Raw genomic sequence first — 12,977 nt, forward strand, 5'->3', positions numbered from 1 at the left:
CTCTGGACTGAAGTATGCATTATTCAAGCAGATATGATTTGCTGAAATTGATTCTGCAAATTATGGGCTGCTAAGGCAATTCCTTGACCAAAATTCATTATCACAGTTTTTATATTCCTTATTATATATTTTGATACCATGAATTTGCATATTGAACTAAAATCTTTCATATTATGGAGGCAGAAGTTTTGCACAACCTTATAAACCAGGCTGTTAAACTGAGATAACATACATTAATTTCTTTGTCCACAATGCCCTCCCCATAATTTTTACCCATATAGATTGATTCCAGTAATGCATTACAAAACTAATCAGAGATCAAAGAGAAAATTTCAGATAATTATTCCCTGAAATAGTGCACCTTGCCTTATATCTGGTTGTGCCATATGCAGTTCCTTGCTTTTCAAAACCATTTTCAGAAGAGATGTTTGCTTTCACTTGTTAATAAAATAAAAGTTTCGGAAACAATTTAGTAGACAAAACACTGAAGAGTAAGGATAAGACCTGTAAATTGAAAAGCGTAGTAAATTTAAAAGTCTCAATATCTGCAGACTTTCTTTATTGCAGTTAGATCAATTCCATCTATCTGTACAATTTCAGAATTATTTTAGGGTTTTTGAGCTTTGGGACATTTGGGAATATTGTTTCATAAAATACAACATAAATTGTGATATTTTAGTTCATGTTTTTTGTTTGTTTTGGTGCTTTGTTGTGGGTTTTTTTGTTATTCTGTTGTCTAAGTTTGTAGTAGAACTGAATGAAAACAACCCTTTCTGCTGTGTTGATTTGTATGTCTTAATGGAATAAGGTCATGCGTTATCTTTATTTTTTCATTGGCAAGAAACTGCAATTTAAACTGAAGAAAACCCAGAAAGCTCTGTCTGAATTGGCATTTCAAGATCTCAGTGCTTAAGTACATTCTAAAGTTTACTGTTGATTTCCACGTAATGTTGAAATAGATGTTTTCAAAGTTATTTCTGTAAATTATTTTAACAGTATTTTATAAAGCATATTATCTATCAGGCTTATAGAAAGCCAAATATTTTAGTAAAGCATCATGTATTCAATATGTTTTGGATATTCCATGAATGCCAATGATTAATTCTTACAAAATATCTTAGATGTAACAATCACTTCCTTGGTTTCAGGAGCTGATGCTGTGGAAGCTCAGTGTAAGAGATTTGAAGTGAGAGCAAGTGGCAGTGGAAAAGTATTGTTTTCTGCAGATGAAGATGAGATTGTCATCGGAGCTGACAGACTGAAAGTAACAGGTATGGTAATATTAAAGTTTCTAAATTGATGTAAACATATATATTTTAATATCTTTAGTAGTAATTAAACTATCAATCTTCTAAAAATTTTAATCCACTGGAGAAAAAAAAAGTCTTCTCATTATCAGTGATTGATTGATCAACCAAAAGATACTGCATAATCTAAATATCAATTCCTCTAAAGTTAGAATTGAATTTGAACTCTGCAGGATCAACTGTGGTACAAATCACACTTACCACTGTTTTGGCTTTTATATGTCACCATTAAGCATTGTTTTGTGGTGTGTGTGCCATTTGTTTAGGTAATGCTCCTTCAAAATGATAAAAACTATTGTTACATATGGTGACCTTTGTTTTTTCTGTATACAAAATATCAAGTCTACTTTCCACATGAATTAAGGGTATGTATTCTGCTTTATTTCATGAGGCTCAGCTGAAAAACCATGCCTTGACTTGGCTATATTAGCTTATAATGAATTATAGGTTACTGTTATGGTTTCACCACAGCCAGCAATAAAGGTTTACACTACCGCTGGTTCCCTTCTCCACCAGTGTGGGTGGGGGAGAGAATTGGAAGGGTGAAACCAAAAAAAAAACCTCATGGGTGGTGATAAAGACAGTTCATTAGGTAAAGCAAAAGTTACACACAGAAGGAAAGCAAAACAAAGAAGTAATTCATTGCTTTCCATGGGCAGTGTGGTGTTTAGCAATCTTCAGGAAAGCAGGGCCCCATCATACATAATGTGGAAAAAGAGAATCATACTGAATCCTGCTAAGGCTCAAACTTGGTCATAATACTAAATGCTGAGAAAATTAATCTTAAACGTATAATTGACACAGAAGATTTCAAAGCATCTATCATAAGTTAAAAAATAAAACATCGTGCAAATGGCACGAAGAATTAGATTCCCCGCCACTGAGAAATGCAATCATAAGTTTTAGATATAATGATCATTATTTTTTAATCAAACATTCGGCACCATAAGAATTAATTTTAACCAAAGGTTGTGTGATATCTTTAAATTCTTCAGCAAACAGATGAAAAGTGATGAGTCCCTGTGAGCAGCACCAATCAGACTGTATTACTCCACATGGCATGATATGACTGATGAAACCTGGCAGGAAATCATAATGTCAAACATCAACCAGAATTTTTTTCTTTAGTTTATTTTTCTCAAGCTTGTGTTTTTATTATCATGGTGCCTTGGGGTGAATATAGCAAAGGAATTATAGAAGAAGAAATAAAACAAAAGTTGAATATAAAATAAGAAAAATAAGATGTGCTTATTTGGAGATAAAGCTCTCACATGTATTTTTTTAAGGATGGTACTAGAAAGAAATGATTTTATTTTCTTCTGTAGCAATCAATAATGTCTATTTGGAAACACTTCACTGTGAATGGGTCCAATAAATGATTTATTTTGGTAATTAATTTTCAAAGTATGTCCATGGGCATTGATAGACTACCATGGTAATATGGGATTTTTTTGTATATGATTTTTTTTCCATTCAGAAGAATGTTTTTTAATGCTCAGCTTTTAAAAGCAATCTATCATAAGTCAGTCTATGAAACTGTTGATTAATAAAAACTTGAAAGATTAAGTTGACAGCTTCTCACTGATTATTTTTTGTAACATTTTTATTTGTAAATTTTTTTATAGGCAGCCTATTCCAAGGAAAAGGGTATAGTAGAGACAGGGTAGTAATCCAGGCATCAGTTTATTTCCCAGATAAGAAAAATATGGGATCAGAAGTAGTACTTTTTGGTTTAGCGATATTGCAGTTATATATTTCTATATTAAGAGTGTCTCACTTTAAAACTAGGCAATTGGCTGGTTTCGTTTAAACTTCTTATTCTTCCAATGCTAGTTTTGCTTTTTCTTTTAACTGTATCAGCTCTTTTCTACTTTATTACTCAAGGAAAGAAGAAAAAGTGTTCAGATTTTGCTTTGTATCAGAGAGCTTTGGAGGGAGGAAAGAGAAAGGCTTGATGAAGTGAACTTATTGCTAAAGAACTGGGGAAACAAGTAGCGATAAAATCACTTTCTGGTGGGTTCACAGGCGCCTTTCTCCATCTCTTTTATTCACCCTGATATTCCAATGGACAGCATCTATAGCATCACAGAGTCTTCTTCTCTCTCTCTCTGCAGCTACAGAACTAGAGTATCTATTTGATTTTGACTTCTCTTACTTAAATCGTAATTCAAAATTTGCTTCCCTTTGCTTTTATTTCATTTTTCTTTTGACTGGAATATGATCTCTGTAAGATAGTCTTGTAGCAAAACTGTACTGGTCAACCTTGTTCATGACAGTACAAGCACATATCATGAGGCAGCTTTATCCTGCCAGAGAACTTTTGAGAAAAATTAAGAATCCCTAGGTCAGCGTATATTTTTCTGAGACAATGCTATGAAAGAAAGTTGTATAAAAACCTTCAATGGATGGCTGTTAGTATTTTTTGTCTTTCTCTTTTTTCTTAAACCGAACTCATAATTAGCAGCTGTATAAGAAGGACAAAGGAATGTGTAACTCACCTAGTTTTAGTCAAACTACACCTACTTTTTTTGACAATGTAAATGGTTTTTTTTCTCCCTTGTCTTCTGAGGTGGCTTTCTTAGTTAAGGCTAAATTCTCATTAACAGAAACTCTCTTTTTTCCCATTCAACTCAAAATTTTCTATCCAAATTATACAAACATTTTGCTTTTTGAAAAGCATATTTCTCTCCCTATGATTTTGAAGGAGAAAAGACAGCAATTTAACTCTCATGTTGTCTCCTACATGTTCTTTTGGTCTATATAACTCCCTCACTTTTCTATAACGTTCTTTAGTATGATTAATATAATATCATGATTATATCTCTGACCCTTCCAAGACCCATAAAAATTATAGTGTAATTTGTTTTGTTCCAGGTTTACATAGCTTCTATATAAGTTATACTTGCACATATGGCATTTTATGTTTATTAATCATGATTAGAAAAGGCAAAGCAAAAAGACATTTGCCAATTAAATGAGATAGGTCTTCCATCAGAAGCCATTGCTGTTCTGCAGTCACATCCAATTATGTTTTCTGGATGTAGCAAATCAGTTGTATCATTTTTTTCTAAATAACCCAGTCTAAATTGTTCAGAAAATATTTCTTACCTCTAAGGAAATCTAATTAATTTTGTTTCCTATTATTTTCTTAATTGCTGGATTATTTTCTTTCATCTCTTATTGCTGCATATCTGTGTGGTATGGTCTGTTTTAGCACAGGACCTGAAGTCCTTTCTGGATATAAATGAATTTTTTTATTACGATCATTAACATGTCATCAGTAATACTTTTCCCCTAAAAAGAAATAAGGAGCTGCTTAAAAACTCACGAGTTGTAGTTTTACCAAGATTTTAGTTCTGTAGAGTTCAACTGCTTCATAAATTTTGGAACCACAAATTTTTAAGATACATTAAGTTTCATGTCTGTATTGTATGAGCTGATGTAATTAGTTGAAGATCACTTTTTTCCCATATGTCAAACATAAAAATAGTTCTCATTGGGGGAATTGCAGTGGTACAAAGGTTTGCACTTTGTTGCTAGCAGTTCTAGGAGAAACAAAAGAGGCATAAAAAATTTGCAGATCATTATGACTTCCTAAGAGCCTTCTTCCTTGTCAAATAGCACAATTATGTAGAAAAATGGAAGTCAGAAAAGAACGATAGAGTACATACTTTGGTAACTTTCTCAGATTAATAGCAGAATATACACAGGTCAAATCTACTTTGACAGCAAAACAGTGTCAGGAAAACGTATGTGAAGGGCTGCAAGTATCTTTTTCATTACACTGAAGTAAATGAAGTAAGTGCATTCAGCATGGCTTTTGATCAGCCATTGATTTCACTACAGGAAAGATCAGAGCCTTGATGTGTCAAGGAACCTTCAGAAGGTTCCAGCATACTTATATTCTGATAATATTCTAATAATAATCAGAATTAATATGCAGAGGAGTGCATCAATCCTTCAGTTTTGATTTTAAGATTATGTTGCAGAACTGGGAGTCTGCAGGTAATTGAAATATAGAAACGTCTTCCAGGGTAGTTAAAAGAAAATGATAAAATAGAAATATGGCTTATGGCTATAAAAAGGAAATATGACAGAATTATGAGAAAATATATGTGAATTGCAAATTAGGTTGGAGGAGTAGAAATAAAATATTTATAACAAGTACTGAAATGCAGAAAAATAACTTATTATTTGATGTATGTGGTTATTACAGTAGGCTTATATCTAGTGCCTTGAGAGACTGAAGGGGAATTTCAGTATGAATGGGAAAGAAGGTCTTGGATTTGCCACATTCAGTGGGTGGATTGTCATTCCAGACAGGAGTTTGGAGAGTGAAGTGGCATAAGATGAGGGGAAGCATTTAATCACTTTAAGGTGGCTTATGGAGCCAAGTTATCTGACCGCAGTAAAACTACTATATTTGATGTTGTACTAAAGTTTAATCCTTTAAGCAGATATGACAAATTCTTGGTATCCTGAACACTGAACCAGAATTCTTTTACCATCATCGGTCAGTAACAAAAATGCATCACATATATAGGATTTCTGTGTTTCCTGAAAATGAGTACATTAATATGTACTCCAGTGATGAATAAGGTTTCTGATAAGTTTATTTAGATCTCAAGAAAGCACTTAATGTCCAGGTTTGTCTTTATGGGAGCTCTGACTGAAAGATAATATTATTGTGGTAGTCTAAGAACTTGGCAAAAGAACAACCTGTCAGGGCATTACTCTGGTGGTGCAACTACAGAGCTGATTACAATCACATATATACCTGACTCCAAGCTGTCTATGAAGTGAAAGCTTTATAGATAGGCTACAAATTGTGAGAATAAATAAATAAATAAATAAATTTCTTATCCAGGAGATTGCTTAAATATATTTATATCTCCTATTTAAGGGTAGAATGCATCCAGACAGCTCATATTCCAAGCAGTGTGTACTTACACCAGCCTGCAGGCGACTGTGTAGATTGTTGGAGGAATATATCAACATAAGGATAATAACAGTTTATTGGCAAAGGAAAGATTTTGATTTTTGGCACTTAAAAATGTGTCAAGGAAAATAAGAACTGGTCTCAGAAGCATGTGTAAAGTGAAATAAGTCTTGGTAAAATGAATTTTTCTGAAAAGGGAATAAACCAGAAAGCAGACAAATGTGCAAACAGCTCTGTCAGAGCAGGAAAACATGTTCAATTCCTCTACAGCCATTTCACTGGAAAATACCCATCTAGGCTGTTCTGTAGACTGAGATATAGAAGAAGCCAGCATATAGTCAGGCAGAAGAAAGGAAAAGAAAGGGGAAAAAAAAAAAATCCAAACAGCTAAATAACACTCTTTTGAAATAGAGGCAGAAAAAAATAATCTCCTGCCTAGACAGTCAACCTTTCTATAATCCATACTTTTTGAATACTCTCCTTAAATAATCAACTTTTTTTTTCATGATAGCATCAGTTACAAGAGAAGACACATTTTAATCCTTTCCTCTCCTTCTGGGCTGTAATCTATTCAATTCTATTAAATAGGGTTTGTTTGGGGTTTTTTTTAAGCTGATTCTGTTCTTGTCTGAGCTATTCCTTTGTAGAATGCAGCCAGCAATTTCTCAAGGCTAGTGGAGACCATTTTCCCTGTTCTGGTACAGAGCAGTATCAATCCAGAGCCTGGTTCAAACTTACAGAGTGAATCTGATTTTCAGGATAAACCTTTGACACCAAGATATTTGTGGCCAATGTAAGAATTAATATTTTTAGGAAAACCTGCCAATGTCTGCATTATATTCCCAGTCATATTCCACATTACCTGTTGAAGGACTGTGCAAAGTCCACAGATGCAATTTAAAATAGTTCCACTTCGAAGTACCTGAATTGCATGGTACCAGGCAAATCCACATGATATATGGAAGGGTCAAAGCTCAGTGGAAAATTGCCCCACTATTAAGTAAGCTAGATCTTAAATCAAATGAAAACAGCTTGTTTGGAAAACATACACTAAACATTCAGAAGGTTTTGATGCGCGAATCAGGTATTAATTGGGTTCAGATTTTGTAGCAACATTCTAACTCTTAAACCTGGGCTAAGTCTGACACTCACATGCCCTCAGGCATTGTAGTTTTGAAAATGCACATTTAAATTGCAGCAGCCAGACCCATCTCTATTTTTAAAATATAGCTACTCACAGGAGGGAAAGGTGAATCATAAAAGAGTGCCAACATTCCTATTTTCCTTTTTTGTGCCTTAAAGAACGTGCTTGTGGTTTACTGATACCTGGAAAAAAAATTCTGTTGTTGGAGATAAGGGTCAGTCTGCAGAACGCTATAGGATTTCAGTTCATTAAAAAAAGAGTATTTGGTTCCAAATACTCACCATATAATGATGACACTACAGGCCAAATATATTTTGCTTTGTCCTGGAGCAGTATTCTCATTAGGTGCTAGAAGATGAAATCATTTGGATTTCAATTTGTAAAGCTTTCAGAATAGCAGAAATACTGTTACATTTTCAGGAGATATTGCAGGCATCTGACTTTTCACTAAGAATATACTGATGTACCTCTTACTGTGAGACACATAATACATGTTGGGACTGCACTTCATTTTCTCTGAATTCTATTAGAAACCACTACAAACTGGCTTTTTTATTTTTATCTGACCGTAAACAACCTTTTATCTCAACTTTAAGCACAAGCTAATGTATTTAGTTACCACGAACTGCATGGTGGGATTATACAAGCATTTGTCATGACATACATCATACTTTACAAACTTACATGAATGAACAGGAAGATCTTGACTCTAAATTTAGGTGGAAAGTAGCAGAAATCCTCACATGCATGTACTGTTTGAGTCCATGGCAGTCACAGTTTGATACAAAGCCTTACTCAGAGGAATAGTCAGATCGCCCTCAGTAACATCTTGTACTTCACTGTTTTCCCTAGGTCTGTTTATAAAGCAGATATGCAGGTATGCAGGCAAAGCTGAGAAAAACGTAGATTCCAATAATGTCTGCTCTGCAATACACTTCAAAGCTTATTCATAGCAGACTCCTACAGGCTAGAAATAATTTCGCACACAAGAAGCAACTCCAGAAAAAAATTATTTCACCCACAAAAATATGGCCTGCAGCTTTCAGCCTACATTGTGAATTTAAATTCCTATTCTCATTGTGGCTAATGATGAGTTTAAATTTCACAGTGTCTGACAGCATTAAATTCAGCACACTAAGACACAAACATAGTAAGCCGTCATTTTGGCTTCAGAAAAATACCATCCATATATATATAAGCCTTTGTATTTGAATTAAGAGTGTATAACAATGTAGCTTTGCTCAAGGTTCAGATAGTACAGAAATATGTACATGTTACAAAGTTGAAGAAGTATAGATAGAAATGCTTAAAAATTCAGAATAAGTAATTTACTTCTGGTAAATTCCAGGAGTGGTAAAAAATCAACACATATTCTTTGAAAGACATGAAATTATGTGTGACAAAAATTATCTCACAAAAATAGAATGAAGAAAAAACCTCAATATCCAGGCAGAAATGGATGCATCTGAAAGCTGTATAACTGCTCTGATATTTAAAATAAATTATTATTTATTCATGGGTATTGAAGAAAGGGCAAATAACCTATGTAGTAATGTTGACCACCAAACCAAAAAAATGAAACAGATTAGGCTTTTGATAAAGAAAAAGAATCATCTAATGCATGGGGCCTAGTGACAACATTTTGAAATATTTGGGGGCCTCTTGTTTAACTTTGAAAGACTTTTAACTACAGAGATAAACATCTATGAAGAAAAAAAAAAAAGAAAATATCAAGATTGTATAAAAGATATATAGACTGTAAGGATGACAGTGCTGAAAAAGTAATGTGAGAAATGTTGGTGATTAGTGGAGAAGAACTGAGAATGTGAAGGTGAAAAGAAAGCTTAAAATTATTTCAAATGAAAACATCCCCTGCTCCAAAGTTACAGGGAAAGACAACAGCAACACAAAATCAAATTGACTTCTAGGGGTCAATTTTCAAATCTCAAAGAAATCATAAGTAATACTTAAAAGCATCCCCAGAAAAAGAGCTAGAAAACATTTTTATCACAAGGTCAAGAGCATCATGTGATACAAGAAAGTGAAATATGAAGCTGGAATGTCTAAACAGGAGTAGGTCCTACAGATCTTCTCACCTATTCCACACTGGCAAGGTCCTCTTCAAAGAGTTTAGTCCTGTTTGGTGTACCATTGCTCAGTAAACAACTGGATAGAACCTACATCCATGAGACTGATTAGTTGTCCAGAATAATTATTTCTGAGGAAGAGAGAGGTTGGTGCTGTGTAGCTTGAAGAAAAAATCTCAAAGAGAATACCATATCAGTCTTGAGGCCCTGAGAAACAACCTGCTTAAAAACAAGGAATGCTATCTATCAGTTAAAAAAGCCCAAAACCAAAAATAATACCCAAACAAAACAAAAACCACCCCCAACCAACCAAAAAAAACCCTAAAAGCCCCACAAAACACCCCACACCAACTAATCAATAAAAAATACACAAAACTTTGACATGAAAGAACAGGGAAATTTTTTAACTGCAGAGAATGTAGAATTGCCTTCATTTTCTACTTCGGAGTTAATTACATCATCTGTAGAAGATGAAGTGGTTAATCTTGATTTGGTTTTGAACTTAATGATCACAGAAAGGAATAAGGCTTAGCAGTTATGAGATATTTCCTTTTTATGTCTGGTCACAAGCTATCTAATATAAATTCAATAAATTTTTTTCTTTCTAATCTTAGTTCTTATTAACATATTAGATATAGTCCTCTTCATTGTAGTTTTATTTTTATTCTTTAAGGGGTTTTTTTAAGCTATAACACATTGGTTAGAATGAAAAAACATGTGGGTAGCATGACCAAAAAAATAGCCATCAGTACATGCATTTGCACCATTTTGATCTCTTACTAACCGCTCATTAAATCTATCAATTACAAAACACTCATTTTGACTTTAGCATAAAAGTGTTTTTGTTCACGCTAAATTGAAGATTCCTTTTTTTCTCTTTAACAAAATAAAGGAAAAATTATAGCAATTTTCTTTTTCTTGAAATTTTTCCTTTCCGTTTTGCAGAGGTCTGCATTGAAGTCTGCCCATAAATAGTGAGCAAGTCACAGCATGATGGGACATTAGGAAAGAGGTAGAATATCCCTCTGCTATAGAAGGAAAGGCATGCATTTTCAAACAGGATCCAGCAAGAAGTGTTTGTACAGCAATAGAACTAGCACCTACTTTCTTGGATTTCTCTTCACCTTTCAGCGTGTGCTTTCAGAGGCAGGCTGAAACGTGACAGACATTTACCAGCTTTGCTGTCTGCACTTCTTCACATACACTTAATACTTTTGCTCTGGCTTGTTCCAGGGAAGTCCTTCAGAGTCCTTATCCCTTCCACATGGCAGTTCACCAGTCACAGCTTGACCAGTAGTAGGTTAGTAGCTTTATTCCTTTACTCCACGAATACTTTTTCTTTCTTGCAAAATATATCATTAAGATAAGCACAAGTCTTTTGGACTCAGTGGAACTTCCTTATGTATTACCACTTCAATTTAAAATTCTCCCATCTACCAGCCAAACCAGTTTTTTCCAGCAGGCATTTCTCTGGGGGGAACCTTCTTTTTTTCTGAGATCTGATCATAAGACAAGAATCTCAAGGTAAATCTTCATAATATATTTTGTGTGGATGCAAACAAGCTTTCCTCTTACTTGAAATCTAACTAGAAACAATCTAGCAACGATGATCTTGAAACTGATGATCACATTGGTTTTGACCCTAGTCTGATTGAATTTGCCTTGACCCTCAGGAGCTATGTGATCCTGTGTTTATGCCGGATCATAATTCCAGGCTTAGAAACGTAGACTCTATGGCCCTTCATTCCTGCTTTTTCCTCTGTTGTAAACAATCCCTGCAGATTTTCAAGTGGATTTGCCCAATAAGAGTGAGGATCCTTCTTGGTAAATCCCTTTCAGTTTCTTCAGACTTCAGCTAGTCTCTTTCTGTAAAGAATTAATTTCTTTCTTCCTCTTACATCTTTCTTAGAACTTAATTCCTAAATTTGGTGGTCACTTGGTTAGTTAAGTCCAAATGATTTGAACACAAATTGCTCAGACATGTTTCTAAGAACAGGAATAAATATTTTTAAAAAGTTTGTTAAGCAGTAGATGTGGGTGACTTTCCAGTTCTGAAACACCCATGAAGAAATAGTATTTCTCTTCTATTTAATTGTTTGAATTTCAGTGAATAATTTATGACAGTGATTTGATCAAGATTAATTTTTTTGTGACTTGATAGGATTTGAAATGCAAGTTTTTTGACTTACATCAGAAGTAATTTTGTTTCATAAATAGATAAAGTTAATCCTTGGAATTTAGTTGACAGTGCAAGTAATTAAAATGCCAGGATTTGTTTCCACAGAATGACAGAATATTCTGAGTTGCCAGCGATCCATCACGACCATTAAGTCCAACTCCTGAACCGGTACAGGGCAGCCCCATGAATCACACCATGCTCCTGAGATGCTTCTTGAACTATGTCAGGCTTGGTGCTGTGACAACTTCCCTGGGGAGCTGGTTCCAGTGTCCAACCACCTGCTGGGTGAAAAACCTTTTTTTGATATCCAACCTAAACATCCCCTGAGACAACTTCATGCCATTTCCATGAGTCCTGTCACTGGTCACAAGAGTGAAGAGATCAGTGTCTACCCCTCCTCTTACCTTCACGAGGAAGTTGTAACTGCAATGAGGTCTCCCCTCAGTCTCCTCTTCTCCAGGCTGAACAGACCAGGTGACCTCAGCCACTGCTCATATGGCTTCCCCTCAAAGCCCTTTACAATCCTTGTGGCACTCCATTAGATGTTCTCTAATAGTTTAATGTCTGTCTTATATTGTGGCACCCAAAAACTGCCCCCAGCACTCGAGGTGAGGCTGCCACAGTGCAGTGCAGAGCAGAGCAGGACAATCCCCTCCCTTGCCTGGCTGGCGATGCTGTGCCTGATGCACTCCAGACACTGTTGCCGTCCTGGCTGCCAGGGCACTGCTGACTCATACTCAACTTGCCATCAACCAGGACCCCCAGGTCCCTTTCTGCAGCTCTGCTCTGCAGCCTCTCCTTCCCCAGTTTGTCTGTACATCCAGGACTGCCCCAACCCAGGTGCAGAATCTGGCACTTTCCCTTGTTGAACTTCATATGATAGGTGATTGCCCAGTCCTCTAATTTAAGGTCTCTCTGCAGGTCCTCTCTACCCTCAGGGGAGTCAACAGCTCCTCCCAGTTTTGTATCTACTACAACAAAGTGAATTTTTTTTCCATACTTATTTTCAAAAGATTGTGATAGCATATATTCTTATTAGTAAATTTATTTTATAGCAACATTATTAAAATATAAAAGAGACAGTGCTTCTTCTCCATTCCTGCCAGCCCACATCAACTGGAACTAGTGGTGTGGAGCTTGAAATCAGTGTAAGGTTTGCCTTTTATTTGTATAGAAGCAAGAATGAGCCCTAAACTAATAAACTAAATTGATACTTAAATTCACTAGTTTTCTAAAATTAATAATGACTTACTGGACTTAAAATATTCATTTTCTCACCCACGGTTCGTTATTTTATTTGTCTCATTGATTTGAGCAGCAC

General features: G+C 35.0%; 1 protein-coding gene across 2 annotated transcripts in view; it reads left to right on the top strand.

Moving 5' to 3' along the window:
- The window catches only part of SGCZ (sarcoglycan zeta), a 421,638-nt gene that overhangs the window by 360,207 nt on the left and 48,454 nt on the right, over positions 1–12,977 (top strand). For both annotated transcript variants that reach the window (XM_042053578.1, XM_042053579.1), the window contains exon 5: positions 1,149–1,271. In XM_042053578.1, coding sequence (XP_041909512.1) covers positions 1,149–1,271 — 123 coding nt within the window. The remainder of the gene's footprint in view (positions 1–1,148; positions 1,272–12,977) is intronic.

The sequence above is a fragment of the Corvus kubaryi genome, unplaced genomic scaffold (genome assembly GCF_017639235.1).
Source record: "Corvus kubaryi isolate FWS band 111438036 unplaced genomic scaffold, C.kubaryi_AGA036_p1.0 split1-131, whole genome shotgun sequence".
Taxonomy (NCBI): Eukaryota; Metazoa; Chordata; class Aves; order Passeriformes; family Corvidae; genus Corvus; species Corvus kubaryi.